The sequence below is a fragment of the Sebastes fasciatus genome, chromosome 17 (genome assembly GCF_043250625.1).
Source record: "Sebastes fasciatus isolate fSebFas1 chromosome 17, fSebFas1.pri, whole genome shotgun sequence".
NCBI classification, from domain to species: Eukaryota; Metazoa; Chordata; class Actinopteri; order Perciformes; family Sebastidae; genus Sebastes; species Sebastes fasciatus.
In genome coordinates, this window is record NC_133811.1 from 30407594 (window position 1) to 30428963 (window position 21370).

Sequence of the window (21370 nt, forward strand, 5' to 3'; positions counted from 1 at the left end):
TTCATTCTTGCACACACATACATTCTCCTTTCACATACATATATTTTCACTCACTTCTACTCACTCACTCATCTACTTTTTGAAAAAAGTCACAGTATAGTATGTCGAAATAAAAAAAAAAAGTCATTCTATAGTATGTCGACAATTTCATGAAAAAGTGATACTATAGTAATGTAAAAAAATGTCATAAAAGAAGTCATAGTATGGTATGTCAAAAATTGTGAGAAAGTCATTCTATAGTATAGCCTTTGCAGAATAGATGCTTTTTTCATAATGTAGAAATTGCATTAAATATATTTATATTCAAGAGCAAGTACAAAATACAAAATCAGCAACATACACAGAGGCTTTTTATATATAAAAAAGTATCATTTATTTATCAAAAATGAAAAAGAAAATAATTCACAGTGAACTATGGATCACTCCTCTGCATTAATGAGGCCTGATGGATCGTAGCTGAGATAACTACATTCCAGGTCTACATTCTAGTAAGTCTGAATTTACCCCAAAATATTATTTCACCTGTTTGGGAAGAATTGAATAAAAATAGGATTCCTGAAGGAAAAGACAAAAAAAAAAAACGGGGATTGTTGTCAGGAGGATAAAAAAAGGTTTCCTTCACCAAAGGGACCCAGCGTTGTGTCAACATGCTAGTGCTCTATTACAACACGACTAGCCAGTTAGAATAGATGCAATACATACTCGTCACAAAGAAATCTCATTAATGAAGTACTGGAGAGTTTAAGTACAACGATGTATTTAAAGTCATAATCTCGAAGATTTTCATTTAGTAATTGCTGAATGAGGAAACACATTGGTGGTAGAGCCGGTGGCCCACTGATGACAGCCCTTGCATTTGTGGCGACATTCCCAGGAAGAAAAAAAAAATCACAAGCGGCTACACTGTTTGGATCTAAAAACACACCTGCAATTACCACTCATCGCCAAAGAGAACGAAACGGAGCTCTTCGAGATTGTAACTTTAAGAACTAAACAAAAATAAAAGAAACCAACTTTATTCTAAATTCGGCAAAGGATGTACAAGTTTAATGCTAAATGTATCTGAATAACCCAGTGTGATCGACAGGAGGGGGAAATGTAAAGCTGCACCAACAACTCTGAAAAATATTGATTATTTGTATGAAAGTGAATCATTGCATGTGTCAGAATAAAATGTCCTTCCAGTCGTTAGACTCAGGGGTTTAGGATCCTTAGCTGGCTGGAGGTTTGTCTCAAATAAAATCAAAAACATTTATGGTGTGACCGATGTTTGGATTCAGACACATACTACTGTGGGGAGGTTTGTTTTGGGCTCAAACTGTGTGGACCAGGTGAATAAATGTAGTCATCGGGGCTGGCCTGTTTCAGCTGTTTCAGATGCATCAAAAGGAGATTCTTCAATCTGAACTTCTCCCTCTTTTACTTTGAGATGTGTCAGAATCATAAGGAGACATATGTTTGTGCTATAGCCTCTTAAAGGACAAGGCTTAATGTCAACAAATCCCATGTGAAGACCAAAAACCAACAAGTCCATCTCTCACTAGTTTCCGACAGCCTTGCCCCGCTCCCCGCTCTGAGCCCATTGGTTCCTCGATCAATTCATAAAACAGCTGGATCCTGTAGTTTTTAGCAAACCTTACTCAAGGAGTAAATAGTGCATTTGTTTGGGACTATTTTCAGCTGCGGATTAATACACATTTGGTGCTCTAGTTGAGTATTTCCAGCAGCAGCAGCAGGACATGTACGTAGGATTGACCCAAAATAAGCTACATGTTCTTTATAATGAAGGAACAGGTCAACCAGCAGTGTCTCATTTATGCGTCTTAAATAGTTTGTGAACAATGGAGCTCTATGACACAGAGGAAGACAGGATATCAGGCTTTGGATACACAGTTAGGTCAACAATTAAACGATAGTTTTAGGCTTTTAATGGGATTTCTTGACAATAAGAAAAATATAGAATATTGCTTAACCTTATCCTTAAATCGTTTGTGTATTTAGCCGCGTCACCCTTCGTCATACAAACCAATAAGCTATCTGGAGACTATTCAGCTATCCTGCAGCAGACATAGGTCTGAATAAAAAATACTTACTTACTTTATTACAAACCTAAAAATAGAAATATGTTTGGAGGGGAAACATTAAAAACTTTAAAATGTTCTCCATTATCAAACCAAACACCTCACTGATTCAATGCACATCATAAATAGCAAGTAAAACAATGTTCCTTTTATACAGACCATTACTCCCCCACCCCCCTCTCCTTTATGAAAAAGAAAAATAATAGCATTGAAATATAAAAATGTAAACAAACTGGCAGTGAGCTGACGAAGCTCTTCGCCAGTCGAGTGTCTGTGAAAACAAAACTCCCCGTCCATGCCGTGTGTCCGGCTGCACAGTTCATGTTTTCAGGCACTGGTTTCTCACCTCAACCACACTAACAAAAGCTCCCAAGAGAAGTATTTTTGGCTCAGTGTTCAGAGCAGCAGAAAAAGCTCATTTCAATGCTACTACCGACTGACGCATTATCAAGTGTTGCACTGGAAGGCAGGAAACACGGCGGCAGTTTGGTTGTTTGGATCACCCAACAGATCCGGATGAGGTCGTCTCTACTGCACCCAGAAGGGAGCGAAGACGGCCGAGGTCGGCGTCAGCTAATGTTTCCCTGCTCGGAGAAAATGACAGCTGTATTCTCTGGTGCACAGCAGAAGAAGAGGACTCCTTGAGTTTCCCAAAAAAAACAAAAAAAACATGTCCTGTCCTGTTTTCTTTCAAATTTTAGGTTACAATTATTTTATTTAAATCTTCTACAAAAACACGCGTCTTGGCTTTTGTTTGGTGACACGAGGTACTAAATTCAAAGTTGTCCCCGTCCATCACAGCCACGAATGGCTGCTGTGTATTTTGTAAAACCTGTTTGGATCATATTCATAACAGACATTTCACACAATTTGGATTTGGGAAAAAAAAGAAGAACTTTTTCCTCTTCTTACAAGCCAGCAGCGAGGGGCGGCCTTAGAAGTTCATCCTTTCAGGAAATCTGTCCCAGAATACAGGTGAGCTGTGGAAGAATCTTGCAGTACAGTGAGAGGTCAAAGGGTGAAAGGTCATTCTGAGTCTGACAGGACGATGACCTCATCTGGGTCACACTGGGTGGCCACGTTGACCTGGAAACACGAGCACACACAGTTAGTACATTGTGAAAATCTGAATTCATAACCGTATAATTTGAATATTAAACAGGCGAAAATGGCTGAATAAAATCCTCGAAGAAAAAAGTTATTTAAATTTTAATATTTATGAAAATGAAATATATATGTAAAAAGATACCATTACTGTTATTTCATTTTATCCCATGAAAGTACAGGTGTAAATGCACCTAGGGCTGTTGCAATAACCGCAACACCGTACTTTTCACAAGCCAACCGCAGGGGATGACAAGGAACCGCCACGACCGCTATGTTCACGTTTTTTAAATGGGAGCGCCGCATTTTGAACACTGTACACACTACAACAAACGGCAGCGGCGTGACGAGGCCTTGAGCGTCTCTTTTGTGCGTCTCTTCTGTGCGTCTCTTTTGTGCGTCTCTTCTGTGCGTCTGGTGTTTTTTTTCTGGAGAGTTGAACAACGTTCCCCTTTAGTAAAACTCTGTACATGTCACTGCCGTCCGATCACAAAGGATATCACACAGACCAGCGGGTCCGTCCTCCCTCCCTACGTACTTCGACCTTCCTTTCATCCAGAGCAACTACTCTACCTTGTGCCGACATTTTTTACTCCTGCAGATATTCTGTATCATAGCAACCCGATGCAACCAAAGCGTCTCAGCTGAGAAAAAACGCTGCGCCTCGATGCCCTTCTGTGGTCTGCATTTAACAATAAACAAGCATTTTAATAGTTTTAAAAACTGTCATCTGTCATTTAAAAAGCAACAATATACCTAATAATAGCCTAACAATAAAGCTTATTTATGTAGCACTAAAATCAGAAACAAAAATTGCAATAATACCGCGATGTTGAGCCAATCATCCCCGCAGAGGAAAGTCCTTCACTGCGACAGCCCTAAATTCACCCAAAACACATTGAGGATGGATTGTGATCCGATTGGCCAAACCACCTCCAGAGGCGGTCAGGGGCGCATTGTGACCACATTGAATACGGGTGGAAATGCAATTGTGTTTTCAATCCACATACAACAACTACGTAGAGGTGAATACTAATGCTTGGTCTGTCCAGAGTAACATTGACTCTCTCCCATTCAGACGTGTAGCGTATTGAGGCTCTCCCTCAGCCCTTTCAGACAGAGTGCTCGGATCTCAACGGGGACACTGGAGACACATATTAATACCCAGTGTAAATGTAATCAGGTTAAATCACGTCTATATATCTCTAAGTTATTAACTATTAAGTCTACCCAATTAAGAGGTACAATTTTACAAATGTCACAAACGTAAAGTCATGATCTGCACACATGAACTAAACGGTGATCCAGGTTTTGAACACACAATAGGCCGTTCATTCCCTATATTCCCATCTCTCTATGTGCCCCCACCTTGTTTTTCTTGGGAGGCGGCGTCGACTGTGAGCTGCTGACCGTTTCACGGGTTGGAGTGTCCGCTCGGGTTGACTCTGTCTGCTGCGGAGACTTGCAGCTGAAAACACCCATATCCAGAGGGATGTCCACCTCACTGAGGAGGGAACAAGGACAGATGTAGAGTCGGATGGGGGGACAGAGAATTGGGGAGAGAATATGAGAGAAAATCAACAATGGTTAAACAACCTTAACTAATCCAGAGCAAGTGTACTAGGGCTACAACTAACATCTTATATGAGTCTTCATCTAGATCAGTTAGACGCTTTAAAAGTGGCACAGCACTAGCTTACAGGATATTATCTTTCGAACCTGGACTCTATTGTGTCATACATATTGTGTCTAAGTGACTAATGGAGACAACACTTTTGGTGAAATTTGTCCACTAAAAGGCTCAGATTGTTATTATTAGTGTCTGACAACATTATGGAAAGGAACCTACAGAAAAATTAAACTTTTTTTTTTTTTTTACCTTTTCTACGTCTACATCCACATTGTGGAAATCAGCTAAATATTCAGCCATGACATTGAACATCTTTAAGATAACACTAAGCTACGCTTTCTATAGTCCAACACAACAAACTCTGACCACACCGGCACTCCTCTTTCCAATAAGTCACATGACACAATAACAAGCAGAAAGTGAAAGGTAAGAAAAAGGTTTCTTTTCTCTGTCGGGTCCGCTCCATAATGTTGTCAGACACTGATAATAACAATCTGAGCCTGTCAGTGGCAAAATCAAGCTCTGTTATTGGACGTAAAACGGCAGCACCAGGTTGCCGCAAGTTATTACCGCTTACATATATAATTCTTTTATGTCACATATTTTCTCCATGTCTAATCTATCACAAACAAAGCCTTACAGTACCTGTCATGGATGAGTATGTGCTTCGTATTTCGGGAGTTCCCTGATGTAACTTCCTCCCTCTTCCTCTTCTGGCTCCTCGTGGCTCTGAGACTTGGCGGCGGCGACGTGCCGTTGGTAGTCTGTGTGTCACAATTTTCTACAATGACTGCTGGCGAAAGGGGCAAAGACACCCCGTTGGCTGCCGCGGGGGAGACGTCCGCAGGGTCCTTAGTGACTTTGCTGGTGCTTACCAGCACGACTGAAACATGATTGGAGGAATCCACGGGCTGCTCTAATCCTGCATGGGTACCGTTAGACAACGGCGTCTGGTCATCAGTCTGCATTGTCACCGATTGGCTGGGGGTCTGTCTAGGGGAGGGGAGGTCAGACGGCCGAGAAGTTTGGGACTTGCTGTCATTAGAAAGAGGACAGAGTCCACCTGCTGGCTCCTCGTCCTCATCTTTGACGCTTCCTTCTTCCCCTGCAGAAACACTTCCTGCCAACTGATCCGTCTCATCCTCCTGCTTGGTATCATCACCTGCTGCTTCCTCCTCGTTACTGCCGTCGTCCTCGTTATCATCATTGTCTATAGAAGGAGGGAAAAATGAATGCAATGAAATCTTTCCTCCGTCTGTGCCACCCTGCCATGAGGGTTTTACCGATCAAGTGAGAGAAACTGCAACCTCATAATGAAAATATGCAGGAGATATTCATCACTAAATAAGACACTCTTAATAACCTAATACAATCTGAGAGAGTTGATTGAAAACTAAATAATGTTTTAGGAATATGTTGACATGGTTTAGATTTACCGTCAAAACTTGTTTTCATTTTAAAAAAGGAACGTTTGGATTAATATCTCTGCTCTAACCTGGTCCCTCCTGCTGAGTGCTGGCCTGGATCTCTTCCTCTATGTCTGTGTCTGATGATTCATCTTCTTCATCGTCATCCTCCTCCACCTCTTCTTCCTCCTCTGCCACTCCGTTCACCTCTTTATTTCCTTCTCCATTTTCTGATTTTTGGACCTGAAAATAAGATGTGTGAGGGTCAAACAGGAGGAGACGGGAAGAGAGTGCAAAAATGAAATGGGAATGAAAAAGAATAAATCAAACACTGTCACAGGTACTGCATTTAGCATAAGAAATATGCTCAAACCATAACATGGCACACTGCAGTCCAACAGGCAACAACAGCTGTCAGTGTGTCAGTGTTCTGACTTGACTATGACCCCAAACTGCATGTGATTATCATAAAGTGGGCATGTCTGTAAAGGGGAGACTAGACTTTGTTTGAGTTTGGAGCGTTATTAGCCTCTTTCTTGACAATATGACATATGCTTTTCATATGATTTCCATATTTCATATGACACCAGTATCTTCACTCTTGCTATGAAACTGAGCCCGCTACAACCTAAAAATCGGAAAAGCTGCGTTAATGTGTTAAAGAAATTAGTGGCGTTTAAACAAGTTGTATCGCGTTAACTTTGACAGCCCTAATAAATATGAAACCAAAAGTATGTGAAACACTGGAAGCAGAAGGCGCCTGTGATTCCCCAGATGCTCTCATACCTCTTTCTCCTTGCTGTCTTTCTCCAGTCGTTTGGCCCTCTCCACCTCCTCAGTGTCCTCTTGTTTGACGGCGTACTTGGTGATGACCTCGTCGAGACGGGATAGCGCCACTTCTCTGTTCGACCGAAGCTTCCGCAGCAGTGAGGGGTCCTTGAGAGCCGGGTCTGTGGCTTTAGAGGGTGGTGGAGAAAAGAGAGGAACAGTCTTTAAAGACAATAAAAGAGTCAGATAATCACTTTTAGAGCCACTTTTATTATAGGTTCTAAAATGTAGAGATCTATTGTAGATCTTAAAGGTCCAGTGTGTAGGATTTGATGGCATCTAGTGAAAAACCATGAGGTCAATTTATACTCTAACATTGGAGGGGGTGGGGGGACAGACAATTAAATTAGGAATTAGAACCCACATACAGTTCATGCTTGGTCACAGGACATGCGTCTTTTGTTTTTCAACCAACTGAACATCCCTCTGCTAAGTTCTCCCTTTCCAAGACTGCAGTAATGTGAGCCGCAAGTGCAAAACCGTGGTAACGCCGTTGCTGCACTCAGAGGCCGTCCTTACCATAATAAAACTACTACAGGAGCAACGGAAGTCAGATGGCGACATGAGAAAAATGATGTGGGTTGTAGAAACCCAAAATATATATATATATATATATATATATATATATATATATATATAAGTATGCACCTAAAAAAAGCACAAGAGTTCCTCTTTAACATTTCTTTCCATACTTTGCATGCTGCATGGGACACTGAATGAATGCTGAAGTCTGACTGCCCTTTAAGGCTCGTTCTCTTTTGTCCAAACCAGAAAATAAAGGATTCTGTGTGGAGTATTAACTATGTATTTGTGTTGATAATCTGCCATTCTGTAATGTCAGAACAATGCGTTCTAACAGTCAAGTCTGCCACAGCAACCAGCAGACAGTGTCCGCTCGAAGGCCTTACCAGGCTTGTAAGCATCAGTGAGGCGCGAGCCGAAGTTGTACACCAGGTCCAGGTGACGTCTCTCCTGCATGCAGCTCCCGGTCTCTCTGAAAGCCTCCTGGGCCATCTGGTTCAGTTGTTTTCGGCTCAGGCACAGTTTGTGGCGCTCATTGGTGCGCAGCACCTGCTGGAGGATGTCTTGGTAATCCGGAGGGTTCCGCTGCGCCTCGGGACTGTTGATGAAACGCTCGATCTGACAGGAGGAAGGAACGTAGGGTAAGGGATCGAGAACATATCAAATTCACCCACATAAAAATGCAGTAATACCAAACGAAACAGCCCACAGTGCGGAACGCCAGCACTCCGTGTGGAAAAAGTGAATTATTGCTATCTGTGTTAACGTTCAGAGTCAGACCTGCATGTAGTCCTGGTTGGGAGCAGGACCCAGATAAAACAACCCAATCACACAAATAGTAAACACAAAGTTTGACCCTTGCTTGTTACTTTTCAGGACACTTAACCTGTTTGAACCAATAACAACCAGCTCACCTTCCTGTTGATCTCAGGATAACGAGTGCTTCTGTAGTGGATCCTCTGCTCAATGACTCGTCCTGTTAGTGTGCCGCACTTCTTTAGTTCACACAGCTTTTCATAAATCTTCATCATCTGGAAGAGAAGAAGAAGAAGAGGTGTGACTAGCTGTCACACAACGTGGCGCAAAGGTGCTATTTTACAGCTTTCTGCAGTGTTTATAACCAGTGGAGCCCCAAGCTGCACCAAACTCCAGCCTGACCTTGCGTTTGAGCTTGTGTTCCTGGATGTATAAAGAGTCCTCAGTTCCCAGGTCGTCTAAACTCAGCTCGGCCTGCTGCAGGCGGGAGATCTCGTCGTTGTACGCCTTCAGAAGGTTCTCCAGGTACGCTATCTGAGAGGAATTGATAAAAGACATGAAGGGTCAGGCGTGTTTACCTACACATTATCAAGGTGAGGCGTATAACATCTGGTTTATAGGCTACCAAGTAAAAGCAGGTGACAATCACACATTAGTGAGGTACTAACAGCATTACAGCATTGAATAAAATGAAACAAAACTGAAATATATATATTCAGTGACCATTTAAAAACCAAGATACATTTAAAAAATCCATCACATGCCCATTTACTGCAGTGAACTGAATCAAATGGGAGAATACTGATACTTACAAACTACTACCCTAGTTTAGAGATCATTTAACCTTTGCTTTATCCTTTATTATCTACCTGATTACAATTTTACTGATACATACAGTGGTTATTCCTTCCCTTTATTAATGCTTTCATTCATAAAACAAACAAAACAACACTACTAATCACGTATAGTAGTGTTCAACACTAACCTGTTTCCTGGATGCCCTCTTTTCCTTTTTCTGTGCTTCCTGGTCCCCCACATTATTGCCCTCCTGCAGCCCTGAGGTGGAAGGTTGCTTATCCTCCGCTGCCGGTTTCACCCCTTCCCCTTCCCCTTCCTCATCCATGTTATCTTCACTCTTGTCTTTCCTTTTAAACACATCAGAGGTAAACTGGACAGAAGTTGATGTTGAGGTAGAAGGCCCGGGTTCAACCTGGGTGAGGGTCAGCCTCCTCTTGGCTGCGTTCTGCCTGAGCGCAGTGCACAGTTCATTGATGTAGACAAAGGCTTTGGAACGGTTGGCCTGAGCATGAGTCAAACATCGTCCCAAGGTGTTCCTGAACTCCACGGATGACAGATAATCGGGGCAGGCCTTGGCATGCTTGGTTTGGAGGAAGGTCAAGACCTCGGGGCAGTCCTTGGTTAGAGATGAGCAGTGCTCCACAAACTAAGAGGAAGGAGGAAAGAAAACATGAAGGATGAGAAGGCAAGGTGACAGGAGGGACGCGGGGAGAGAAATAATAATAACACATACAACAGCAGCACATTGTGTTTCAGGTCCAGTTCACATCCAGTTTTAATGTATAGTCAATATCATTACAACTCTCTGGTATTAACGACTATTATTAATAGTTAAGATGGACGTGTGCACATCTACAAAAACTTCATGGGGTCAGGTGCTTGGTACAAAGATCAATGCAATGAAAAGCGAAAGGTATTAGCACACTGGAATAGGCTTCATGACTTCTTCAAAAGGGAGCTTTAAATTCCTGCGTGTATATTCATTTTCCATTTCATACAATATCACTAATGTCGTCAGGGTGAGATATTAACACAGCAACCAGCCGAAGGCTAATATACTGTAGACTGGACATGTACATTTGTCTAGAGTCTTACCTCTGTTATTTAAGCAGAAACCCAACAATCATTCTGTCATATTTCTAAATAATCTAGACAGTTTGCGGAACAGCACAAAAAACACTGTTAGAAATGACCAGCCACTTTGGATAAAACACTCAGTTTATGCCACTTTAAAATGAGCTCACCTCAGTGAACAACCTCTGATTCTCTGCCTGCAGAACATGTGCGTCCTTCTTCGCTGAGGCAAAAGGTGACTGGGTAATGTGGGTAGGGGCAGGCTGCTGAGCTTTGAGTCGCGCCACACGTTTGGCTTGAAGCTGAGAAGACAAGGTGGAGGCAGAGTGGGAGGGTTGTGGACTCTCCTCCTCTTCATCATCATCAAGGACGATGATCTTATCCGCCATCGAGGCAGGAGCCACCGCCATCCAAAATGTTGGCTATTTCTGCTTTAAAAAAAATACAAACAGGGAGAATGTTGATCAGGGCAGCGGAGAGCACAACATGTCAAAGAAGCAGTAGGAAGTTCAAGATGAAACAATATCAAATGTGCAGTGTTCTGGTGGAACATCATGTGGTGGGTTTAATAACAGTACTGAAGACCAATGAATAATCTAATCTGCTAACTTAAAGCAGCAGTGGGTAGAAATGGAGCAAATATGATTAAAACAAAATATTTGTAGAAAACGGTCGCTATATCCTGACAGTAGTGCATGAGACTGAAAAAAATCATGTGCCTCCGGTGTCCTCCGGTGCTTTTAACGGCATCTTCAAGAATTCACAGACCGGAGGAAAACAACCAATCAGAGCCGAGCTGGAGCCTTGCCGTCTCTGAGCAGCTGTCAATCACTCGCAAACGCCGATCAAACGGTCAAACTAGGCAGCGCTGATCAAATATTAATCAATATTCAAGGTCAGTGCACTACAAGATGTTTCTGAAAACATTAGAGGCAAGAAAAAAGGCATTACAGTAACAGAATATTGATTCATATTTGATCAACACTGCCTAGTTTGCGAGTGATGTACAGCTGCCGCCGTTGAATGAACCGCCAATAGGAACGCTCTCTCTCTCTGAAATGACCCGTGATTGGTCAAAGTCTCCCGTCACGGGCTAGATTTCTTAAAGCCTGAAAACAGCCATGAGGAGGAGCAGAAGTCTAGTTATCTCTCAGAACACTTGAATTACATTATGCTGAAAGGTTATTATGGAATTTTTTTTGCCCCAATGTTGCCAAATATATATACTGACTACTGCCGCTTTAAGCTGTCAAAAAATGTAGTGGAGTAAAAAGAACAATATTGGCTTCCAAAAAGTAATGGAGTAGAAGTGTAAAGTAACACAAAATGGAAACACTCAATACAAGTACCTCAATATTGTACTTAAGTACTCAGTGTTGCCAACTTGGCAACTTGGCAACTTTCTCGATCGATTTAGCGACTTTTCAGATTTTATGATTTAATAAATTAAACGAACAGTCAGACAACAAGAAGTGAAAGTGAGCAGCACCGGGATCAAGGCTTCATGACAAAGTAACTGAGTTACATTAACACACAGACAGAAGGCAAACTAGAATATGCTTACTTTCACTTTTTGTTGTCTGACTGTTCCTTTAATTTATTAAACCATAAACAACATAATGTTCATGCTAAATGGCTTATTTGCTTCCCCCATGAATAAAGGTGCAGTATCAGAGCTTCATGGCTTCACAAGCATGTTTCAGTGTCTCTTCAGAGCCTCCATACATCTTGGATATTCTCCCTCCCTTTGTCGATTTTGTTCTCCAAATATTAAACACAATATGAGACACTGAAACATGCTTGTGAAGCCATGAAGCTCTGATACTGCACCTCCATTCATGGGGGAAGCAAATAAGCCATTTAGCATGAACATTATGTTGTTTATGGTTTAATAAATGAAAGGAACAGTCAGACAACAAGAAGTGAAAGTGAGCAGCACCAGGGTGGAGGCTTGATGACACAGTAACTGTTAGCTACAGTAACACACAGACAAACTAGACACAAAGCTTGAGCTTCATGGCTTCACAGGCAAGCAGTGTTTCATATTGTGTTTAATATTTGGAGACAAAAATCAACAAAGGGAGGGAGAATATCCCAGATGTATGGAGGCTCTGAAGAGACACTGAAACATGCCTGATAGCTCTGATACTGCATCTTTATTCATGGGGGAAGAACATAAGCCATTTAGCCTGAACATGATGTTGTTTATGGTTTAATAAATGAAGTGAGCAGCACCAGGGTGCAGGCTTCATGACACAGTACCTGTTAGCTCCACTAACACAGACAGAAGACAGACTAGACACAAAGCTTGTTATGATTAACAATCAGCTGTTTACACAATCACACATTATGACACACTCACACATACAGACCTGTTGTTTATGATCAGTCTGAAGACAGAAGAGGACGATGCTATTCCACGATGCGCCTTTAAATAGCTGTTAGCATCGGCTAGCTGGTTAGCATTAGCTAGCTGGTTAGCATTAGCTAGCTGGTTAGCATTAGCTCGCTGTTAGCATTGTAACAGTTATATAAGTGAACGGAGTAATAAAATAAGAAGCCAGAAAGCCAAACCCCGCGTTTAGTGTAACCTTACTGGACGTGTTCGTGTTGAATCCTTCAGACTTTGTGTTTACTAACACTCAGCGATGCTAACTGGTTAGCCTCGTTAGCTCCGCTCTGCTCTGGACTCACAGAGAGGAAGGCTACCCGCTAAAGTCACACCAGCACCAACGCCTCTGATTGGTCCATGGAACGTTTACGTCCAGTAAAGTCGTTAGCCATTGGCTGACGCGCTCCCGTTGACTACCGTTGCTGTATTTTCTTTTGATACTTTTTTTTAAAAACACACATTGATTTGTCAACATCCGGAATGAATTAAAACTTAAAATCACATAAACTATATGTATATATATTTATTTATATATATGTGTGTATATATACATATATATATATATATATATATATATATATACAATTTATTTTTATTCAAGTAAGTAATTAATAATTACTTAATAATTATTAACATTAACCATTCATTGTATTATGTCTGTCTGTATAACATATTTTAATTAAGTAATAATAATGATATATGCATATATATATGTATATATAAATATGTATATACATATATACTGTATGTTTATATATATATATATATATATATATATATAAAATCTATTTTTATTTTTTTTCCAGTATAAGTATCTAATAATTACTTAATAATTATTAATACATTAACCATTCATTGTATTATGTCGGTCTGTCTAACATATTTTTAGTTAAGTAATACCACTCCAAAACAAAACATTCACCATGTAACTTTATTCTGAAAAGCACAACGGAAGTCACCCTTTCTCATTAATTCTAGCTTGAGTTTTAACTGAGTTGAGTTTGATAATCAGATGCTACTCAAATGTTTATACCAGTAGTCACTTTGTATTTTATTAATCTCAACACTTTGCAGTATGGTCATTAGGAAGGCTTTTTATGTAGAAACATGTCTCATCCCTGCTGACTTGACAGCACGAAATAAAACACTACAGCCATTACAGTCTGTAAAGATACTTACGTATACATTATTCTAAGAAGATACCCATCATTAATGTACACAGCTTTTTCAGGTTATTTTCAAAGAATGCAGCAGGCTTGATGATCATTTATAAACAGGGAACTGGAAGCAGCATGTTTTAAGAAATGAAGACTTTATTTATGAATTTTAAATTCTGACACAAATTAAGAATTCCCCTGTGGTAGAACTACGCGCTCTGTTTGTACCTTTTCCTTCACATTTCTATATAAGTTTAATAGTGCATTAGCCTAGGCTGCTAGAGCATCATTCTTACCAATAATAACATAACAAAAGTAATATCATGACGCACAAGCACACGTAACAAAAATGGTAGAAAATACATACATTATATTTTCTGTATTTAAAAAAAACAGGATTTCGTTTTTTAAACACACACACACAAGATAGTTTTTTGGCTTATAAACATAGAGGAGCATCATATGGAAGAAGTGACATCTCCAAATTGAAGCTGATATTTCAAAACATTACCATTTCAAAATTCCCCTAAGTTTCTGGCCCTTTTCCAGTGTTCATGACAAGATACGGTGGGAAGCCAATGCTATTCATAGAAGCTATGCCGCTTTAAAGTGAAAGAAATATCACAACAAACATGTTTAGACTGAGCAGAAGCCCTTTTCAGAAAACCCTCACTGATACCCCAGCAGAACATGATCTGCGGGAAAAAGAAACCATCTCTAAAATGTCTAAAAGTTTAAAGAGATTCACCATTGTGCTATCTTTAAAATAAAAGACAGAACTGTCTGTTTGAACAGGATAATCACTCCTGAAACAACAACCAAGATATGAAAACAGGTCAGACAGGTCTGTTGGTTCAGTATCACACTCCCACAACAGTTGACTTCATTCTTCTTTATTTGTCTTTCTATAAGAGGAAGAAGTGGAAAGTTATTATTGAGAGGAGACATGCAAAACACACCCAGGTTCATCTCCGGGGTTATAAGAAAATAGAAGTGGACAAGTGGTACATTAATGTGAAGACATTCAGAAGTGTGCATGTTGTGTATTAGTATTTGAAAAAGCATCATTACCTTGTCTTGTTGACCAGCCTCATCTGAGCCTGTGTGCAGTGACAAGACAAAAAAACAAGATCAAAATAAAATAATAAAATAATAAAAATAAATGAAATATCTTAATGTATTTTCTTTAAATAGTATTCAGTGTTCAAGGCACAACATCCATCCCATAAAACAACTTCATTTAAATGTTTTCAAATGTATCTGAGTATGTTTTTTTATCTTATTATATCGAAATGGTGCGATAGTATCAATCCTTTTTGCTGTTTTAAATGATTATGCAGACAATCAATTATTACATCGTCATTTTTTCTGGATTATTTCTTACCTGAGCTGGTGACGGTCCAAGAGACAAACTTGATGAGACCGTAGAGCACTAGCGCGACACCGACCATTGCCATTGAGTCCTCAATGGAGGGAGTACTGAACCCTGAAAAGACAAAAGAATACAGTTCAAGCCTTAATTGATTCCCGTTTATCTGACTTGCATCTTTGTTGTCAAGCTGTCGGTACAACGGTATTTTCTTTATAGGCTATAGAAAAATATATTAAAATATATTTTATCTATAGGCTACATATCTACAGACTATCAGACTAACACAATCTTGCATTTAACGCTTTTAATAGCTTGGCAATGTGCAGAAAAATCACTAACTGGCCTCTACTTTGTTAAGGAAAAAAAAATTCAAAACCATTGTTTGCCAAAAGAGCTTGATAAATGTCTTGAACTACATAATACTTCCACATTACCAATGACGTTGAGGGTCACGCTGGCCCGCCGTGTGCCCCCAGGATGGACTGCCACACACGTAACCTCCCCTCCGCTGCCCAGGTCCAGCTTAGTTGTGTCAAGCTCCAGCCGGCTGCTCTGGCTGTAGGTTCCATCCCAAGCCTGCCTGTGGCCCGTTACACTGTCTGATCCCAGAGCCCTGGACTTCCCATCGGCGCCTTTATACTCCCAGCTCAGTTCCAGGGAGAGGGGGGCAAAGCCGGACGCCTCACACTGGACGGTCAGAGTCTTGCCGGGAACGGTGAGGGGAAGAGGGGACGGGTGGATGGAGAGGGATGGAGGTTCTGGGTAGAAGGAGAAAAGAGTGGGGAAGCAAAGATAAAAAAAAGGAAAGACAATAAGAGAAAGTGAATAATACCAATCTGGGTTATTCAGGAGCTTACTATGTGCTCTTAATGTTCAAACAGAATCATTAGTTTAGTTCAGTGTTGTTTGACAGCAGATACTAGACAATAACAGACTATATGTGACAGTGTGTGAATGCCAACAGAGACTGATTAATGGTGCATTTGAGCACATTTCCTGTCATCTCCAGACTTGAGTGATGCTGATGTTGAGTGAACGTTCTCTGAGAGCAGAGGTCCAGGGTTAGAAAAAGAATTTCACAATTACCGTTTTAAAGCATGCAGCTTTGTCTTAAAACACAAAACAAAAAGTACAATCTTATCCCTCACCTACAATCTCAAGCTCCATCGCCACCTGAGCAACAAGGTATGGCAGATACACCGTACAAATGTACATCCCGGAGTGACGCACTTTAGCCTCCTGCAGGATCAGGGACGCGTTGCCTTTCTCGTGCAAACCCTTGAAGTCCAGCGTGGCCCCTTCCTCTTGTATATCAGACAAGCGGTCCGTTTTGCCGTCGTAGGCCAGAACCACTCGTCCGTCGCCTCTGAACTGGTAGCGCCACTCTACGGCAAAACCCAACCCGGATAGAGGCGAGGAGGGATCGGCCCAGAAGCCGCAATCCAGGAGCACTGGTTCCCCGAGTCTGGACTGCACTGAGACGGTTTTAGTGGTCACGCTCAGGATGACTGAGGAGACAGACAATGAGGAGAGAGAGTCAAACTACCACATATGATTGAGATAAGATTCACTTTTTGACCATCTTAATTATAGATTTGTGAGTGTCTCTAAATTGAAGCAGCATGTTGTAGGTGACCATGGTGACGATCATCATTTTGACTGATCTTCTGTGTCATATATCATTACCATTGTGCTCTTTGGCTGCTGTGGGAGCACGCGTGACGGTGGAAAGGGCCAGCTGATCGTTGAGGCCCTGAATGGAAGTTGAAAACCAATCAGCTTGCAGGTGTATGGGGCTCAGGGCGGAGTCTGTGAGCGGAGAAACCCATTTGAGGCTGGAGGGCTGCGGCAGGAAGGGGTTGATCTCACACTGGGGCTTCTGGACAGAGCCTCTGGGAGGGTTCAGAGAGTGGTGGCAGAGAGTGGCAGCTGGGTCTGAGGAAAGACGAGTCAGAAGGGTGACATTGTTAACGTTGTTAGTAGATCACAGGTGCTCGCTTTGCTTATTCGTAAGAGAAATGGAATTTGACAAGAGAATGGTAGTTTGATCGAAAGAGGAACATGATGCAGAGATAAATTTAGGCCTGCTTAAAAAGATTTAAAATCACAATCCTCTTTTTTCTTTTCTCAGTCAATATTCTGTTACTGTGATGACTATTTCTCTCCTCAGCTGTTTTCAGAAACATCTTGTAGTGTACTGTTTAGCTGTAAAATGAGAAAGTTTGTGACCATGAGATCTGTTGAAGAAATACGAAAGAAGCACCGCTCACATGAGCGGAGCGAACTTTGTCATTTTACAGCTAAATCGTACACTTTTCCCTGAGGACACTTGAATTACAATAATGCTGAAAGGTTATTATGGAATTTTTGTCCAATGGTGCCAAAAATATTCTAACTACTGCGGGTTTAAGTCTGGAAAAAACATAAATGAATAATTTCATAAGCAACACTGAACCCATATATCTATATTTTAATGTAATATAAACAAAGAATCCTAAAAAGAGACAAGTTTTATCAGTAAAAAAAACAATTTATAGAGGATTTAGAGAAAACATAAATAGAAGATGCTGCATTTGTGTAGAGTATCTATTTAATGCTCTACTTTTTTTTCTTTGGCCTTTCTTCACACTGATAGTCCTTGTCAGAAAACACTAAAACACTAGCCTGAAATTTGGATAAAGTCATTTCCAGGGGGGGGGAACTGAATAAAGAACATTCTCTCTCTGTTTAAAAACTATTTTAAGGGTATTTTTATACTGGGATCAGCCCCAGAAGTCATACTGGGGCTCAACCAGGTGTCAATGCATGCAATTCAATTCAATTTAACTCAACTCAATTCAATTCAATTCAATTCAATTCAAATCACTTTATTTGTCCCTGAGGGGCAATTGTAGAGGCTCGTAGAGTAGTACAATTAACAACACAATACAGGAATTTTTTAAACATCTTGAAAATTAAAAATAATGATACTAATATAGTAATAATACTAGTAAAGTACTTTAAATAGTGCAAAATAGTGCAGTATACACACTTTAATAGCACTTACATATCCGTGGAGTCTTATAATTTACCTTAAACCAAGACTGCTGACTCTGAAATGTAGAACATTTGCTACACTAAACAGAGAGCATGGACCCACATGCTAAATTATAAAGGAAGCACAAAGCACACTCACTCTCACACACATCTGGATAAATGTGCGGTCACACATCCTGCATGATGTGTGTACTAACCGGTAATATGGAAGATTCTGTCGGGCTTGATGTCGGATGGAGCCTGCTGGGTCTCTGCAGCGTGGCTGTGTGCGTCGGTTCTGATGTAAAACAGGGATTTATCCTGGTTTGTAGATCCAGTTAAACCTCCTCGACCCACTTTCTCCTGCACAAACCAGCACTCCAACACTGGACATCTGCTGGTGCAGGCTTCGGACAATAGATTTAACAAGAAATTAACAATATTAAAAAAAAACACAGTGAAACAAGAGCATAATAGTCAGATTACACTATAATCTGATATTATAGTGCATAGCATTTTGTATTCTTCAGTGGCGACACTCCAACGTTCCCTTAATATTTACCAATAATATTTTCTAATTGCGATTATGTTGACTGATGCAACTGCAATATGATTTGTGATATTTGAGGGAATGATCACTCTCATTTTCACTGAAAAACATATTAAAATGATTATGGTGTGATTTTTGCAGGGATCTGAACCAAACAAATGTGTTTTCCTAAGTCTGTAGAATATGAATATGAATCTCTGGCCATTTAATTTAAAATGGTATTTCGACACATTTTGCCTTAAACAGATATTACACCTCCTGTGATTTGAAAATTGCAGAAGGCCATATTGCGATTTTGATATAAAATTTTAATTAACTGTGCACCCCTAGTGTCTATTATCCTTCTGAAACTTATTATGGAATTAATCTACTAATGTTAAATAAGGCATGCTGCAGTAGTTAATGTCATAGGAAATACAAAATATAGAATCAATTATAACAAGCATTAAGGCATTGTAGGGATTAAACAGACAATAATAAAAGTAAAACTGTGACTCTCCTCAGGGAGCCAAATAAGTTGCTTTCACTTTTATTCTCCTGCTTTTTCATGTCAATGTTTGAACTTTTAACAAGAATTCTGACAAAATGTGCAATATTCAGTAGAAAGTTCAGCTTATGTTTTCCTTTTTTTTTGTTATTTATCTCTGTATCATTATGTTTATGTGTTTTAATAGTTGTCTCAACTGTATTAATAAGCTGAGGTGTTGATGCTGGGTGTAACAGTTTCGGCCACCAGAGTGCGTCACACCAAACTCCCTTTATAAAATACACCATTTAACATAATCTGCGTTAAAGTTAAAAGTATACGATGTATAGGAAATAATTTTACACGTTATCATTACGTTACTGCATTTATGCTTAATTCGGCATATATGTTTTCACGAATAGTCACATATTATTATATTTTAATAGCCTGAGATGTAAAGTTGGAGTTGTTTTACGCACTCCTCCATTGTCAGAATATAGTATAATATAGCAGACAGCTGTTTTCATACTTGGATTTTTACAAAATGTCTTGATTGACATTCTAAAAATTTGTTGCAATTAACAATGTGCACATTAACATTAACTGGCCTATCAGTACATATATGTTAATTACAGGAGGAAACACGCATCCGGACTCCAGGTTACACTGTAAATGCATGCAAGTCCTGGTAGTATAGGCTGTATTTCGTGTATGTGGCAGGCAGCAGAGCAAACATATCGTTAAATGTCCTTTTAGTGTAATGTTACCTTCGATGAAGCAGATCGCTGCAACCAGGGACAGTTTGTAGATTGTAGAGAAGTTAGTCATTGTTGCGTCTCCTCTTCGCTCTCAGCCTCTCTGCTGCTGCTGTGTAACCAACCAAATGGAGGTGCGATCGTTGGTTTTCCCCTTCAACAACAGCTTCATTTTACTTTCACTTTTGCGGACACAGTTAGCCAGAAAAAAAAACAAAAAACAAATTCCGGTCATAATTTCAAAATAAAGCTGCAATAATCATCGCTTTAGTGCCATCAAAAGATAGAAGTTATAGCATATGTGATAATAAAACTGACTGGAAACTCAAAGACAAACTCTTTATCAGAATTTGAAAGCAAACATTGCCTGAAATAGGTCAAACTGTACCTTGAGAAGTTCCTCTGCTCTACAGTAGATGGCAGCCTTTGCCACACAATAATCCACCAGGATTTGGTCTGGACCATACAGTCTATAATCTGGAAGGGTTCCACTACCATTATGTGTCCCTCCTTGGTCCGTTAAAGCTGCAGTAGGCAGTATATGTTTGGCATTATTGGGCAAAAAATACATGATAACCTTTCAGCATGTTGTAATTTAAGTGAAAACTAGACTTCTGCTCCTCCTCATGGCTCTGTTGTCAGGCTTTAAAATAATCTAGCCAGCGACGGAAGACTTTAACCAATCACAGGTCATTTGAGAGAGAGAGAGAGAGCGTTCCTATTGGCTGTGCTCCGGCTGGTGGGCGGGGCTTGGTATTTCCTCAACTGATCTCAACATGGCTGCAAACTTTCTCATTGTACAGCTTAGGGATGCACCGATACCAATACCAGTATCGGGTATCGGGTCCGATACTGTGCTCATGTACTCGTACTCGCAAAACGGATCCGATACAACGGTACTGATACCACTTTATGGTGGTGCGCCCGATCCCGCTGGGCCGAAATCCCACCTCAGCTGGCGCGCACCGGCCCGCACTTTCATTGCGCCACGGGGTTTTGCTTGCAACCTCTGACTCGCTCGTGCGTAGACTCCTTGGTCCGTGTTTCAAGACGGGTCGGGTGAGTTGCCGACATCGCTGCAGACCCCTGGCGCCTTTTACGTGGACCGAGCCCCGATCTGGCGGCACGACAGGGTCGACAGTCGCACCGGGATCAGGGGGCCGTCCCCAGCGGGGAGAGAGGGTGCAGCGAGCCCTTTGTCCACGGTGCGGCGAGGTCCGGGCGGGGAGCGCTGTAAAGCTGCGGCCGCGAGCCACCTTCGCCCCGAGCCTTTCCAAGCCGACCTAGAGCCGGTCGCGGCGCACCGCCTCGTATGCGGGACTCCCCAGCCTGCCGTGTGTCGCTGATACCCTCCAGCTGGCTGTTAACGAGGGTCTTTTGGCACAGAGAAGTACTCGTATCGGTACTCGGTATCGGCGAGTACCCAAATGTAAGTACTTGTACTCGGTCTGAAAAAAAAAGTGG

At 41.0% G+C, this 21370-nt stretch overlaps 2 protein-coding genes across 3 annotated transcripts; both read right to left on the reverse strand.

The window, feature by feature from the left end:
* Window positions 1-348: 348 nt before the first annotated feature.
* On the reverse strand, window positions 349-12948 carry daxx (death-domain associated protein). Of its 2 annotated transcripts, none has more exons than XM_074612843.1 (11): window positions 12572-12948; window positions 10370-10627; window positions 9313-9771; window positions 8730-8861; window positions 8486-8602; window positions 7958-8189; window positions 7008-7177; window positions 6311-6464; window positions 5461-6025; window positions 4554-4689; window positions 349-3167 (listed from the first exon to the last, which is right to left on the reverse strand). In XM_074612843.1, the coding sequence occupies exons 2-11, from the start codon at window positions 10607-10609 to the stop codon at window positions 3108-3110; spliced, it is 2265 nt and encodes a 754-aa protein (XP_074468944.1). In that variant the 5' UTR covers window positions 10610-10627; window positions 12572-12948; the 3' UTR covers window positions 349-3107. The 2 variants fall into 2 exon arrangements, with proteins under 2 accessions (XP_074468944.1, XP_074468945.1); XM_074612844.1 differs by having other exon boundaries at window positions 12796-12880.
* Window positions 12949-13886: 938 nt separating this feature from the next.
* Window positions 13887-20508, reverse strand: tapbp.1 (TAP binding protein (tapasin), tandem duplicate 1). Its single transcript, XM_074614460.1, has 8 exons — window positions 19919-20508; window positions 18354-18542; window positions 16807-17055; window positions 16269-16628; window positions 15555-15878; window positions 15133-15234; window positions 14820-14848; window positions 13887-14653 (listed from the first exon to the last, which is right to left on the reverse strand). Exons 1-8 carry the CDS (start codon window positions 19977-19979, stop codon window positions 14642-14644), a joined length of 1326 nt encoding a protein of 441 aa, XP_074470561.1. The 5' UTR covers window positions 19980-20508; the 3' UTR covers window positions 13887-14641.
* Window positions 20509-21370: the final 862 nt, after the last annotated feature.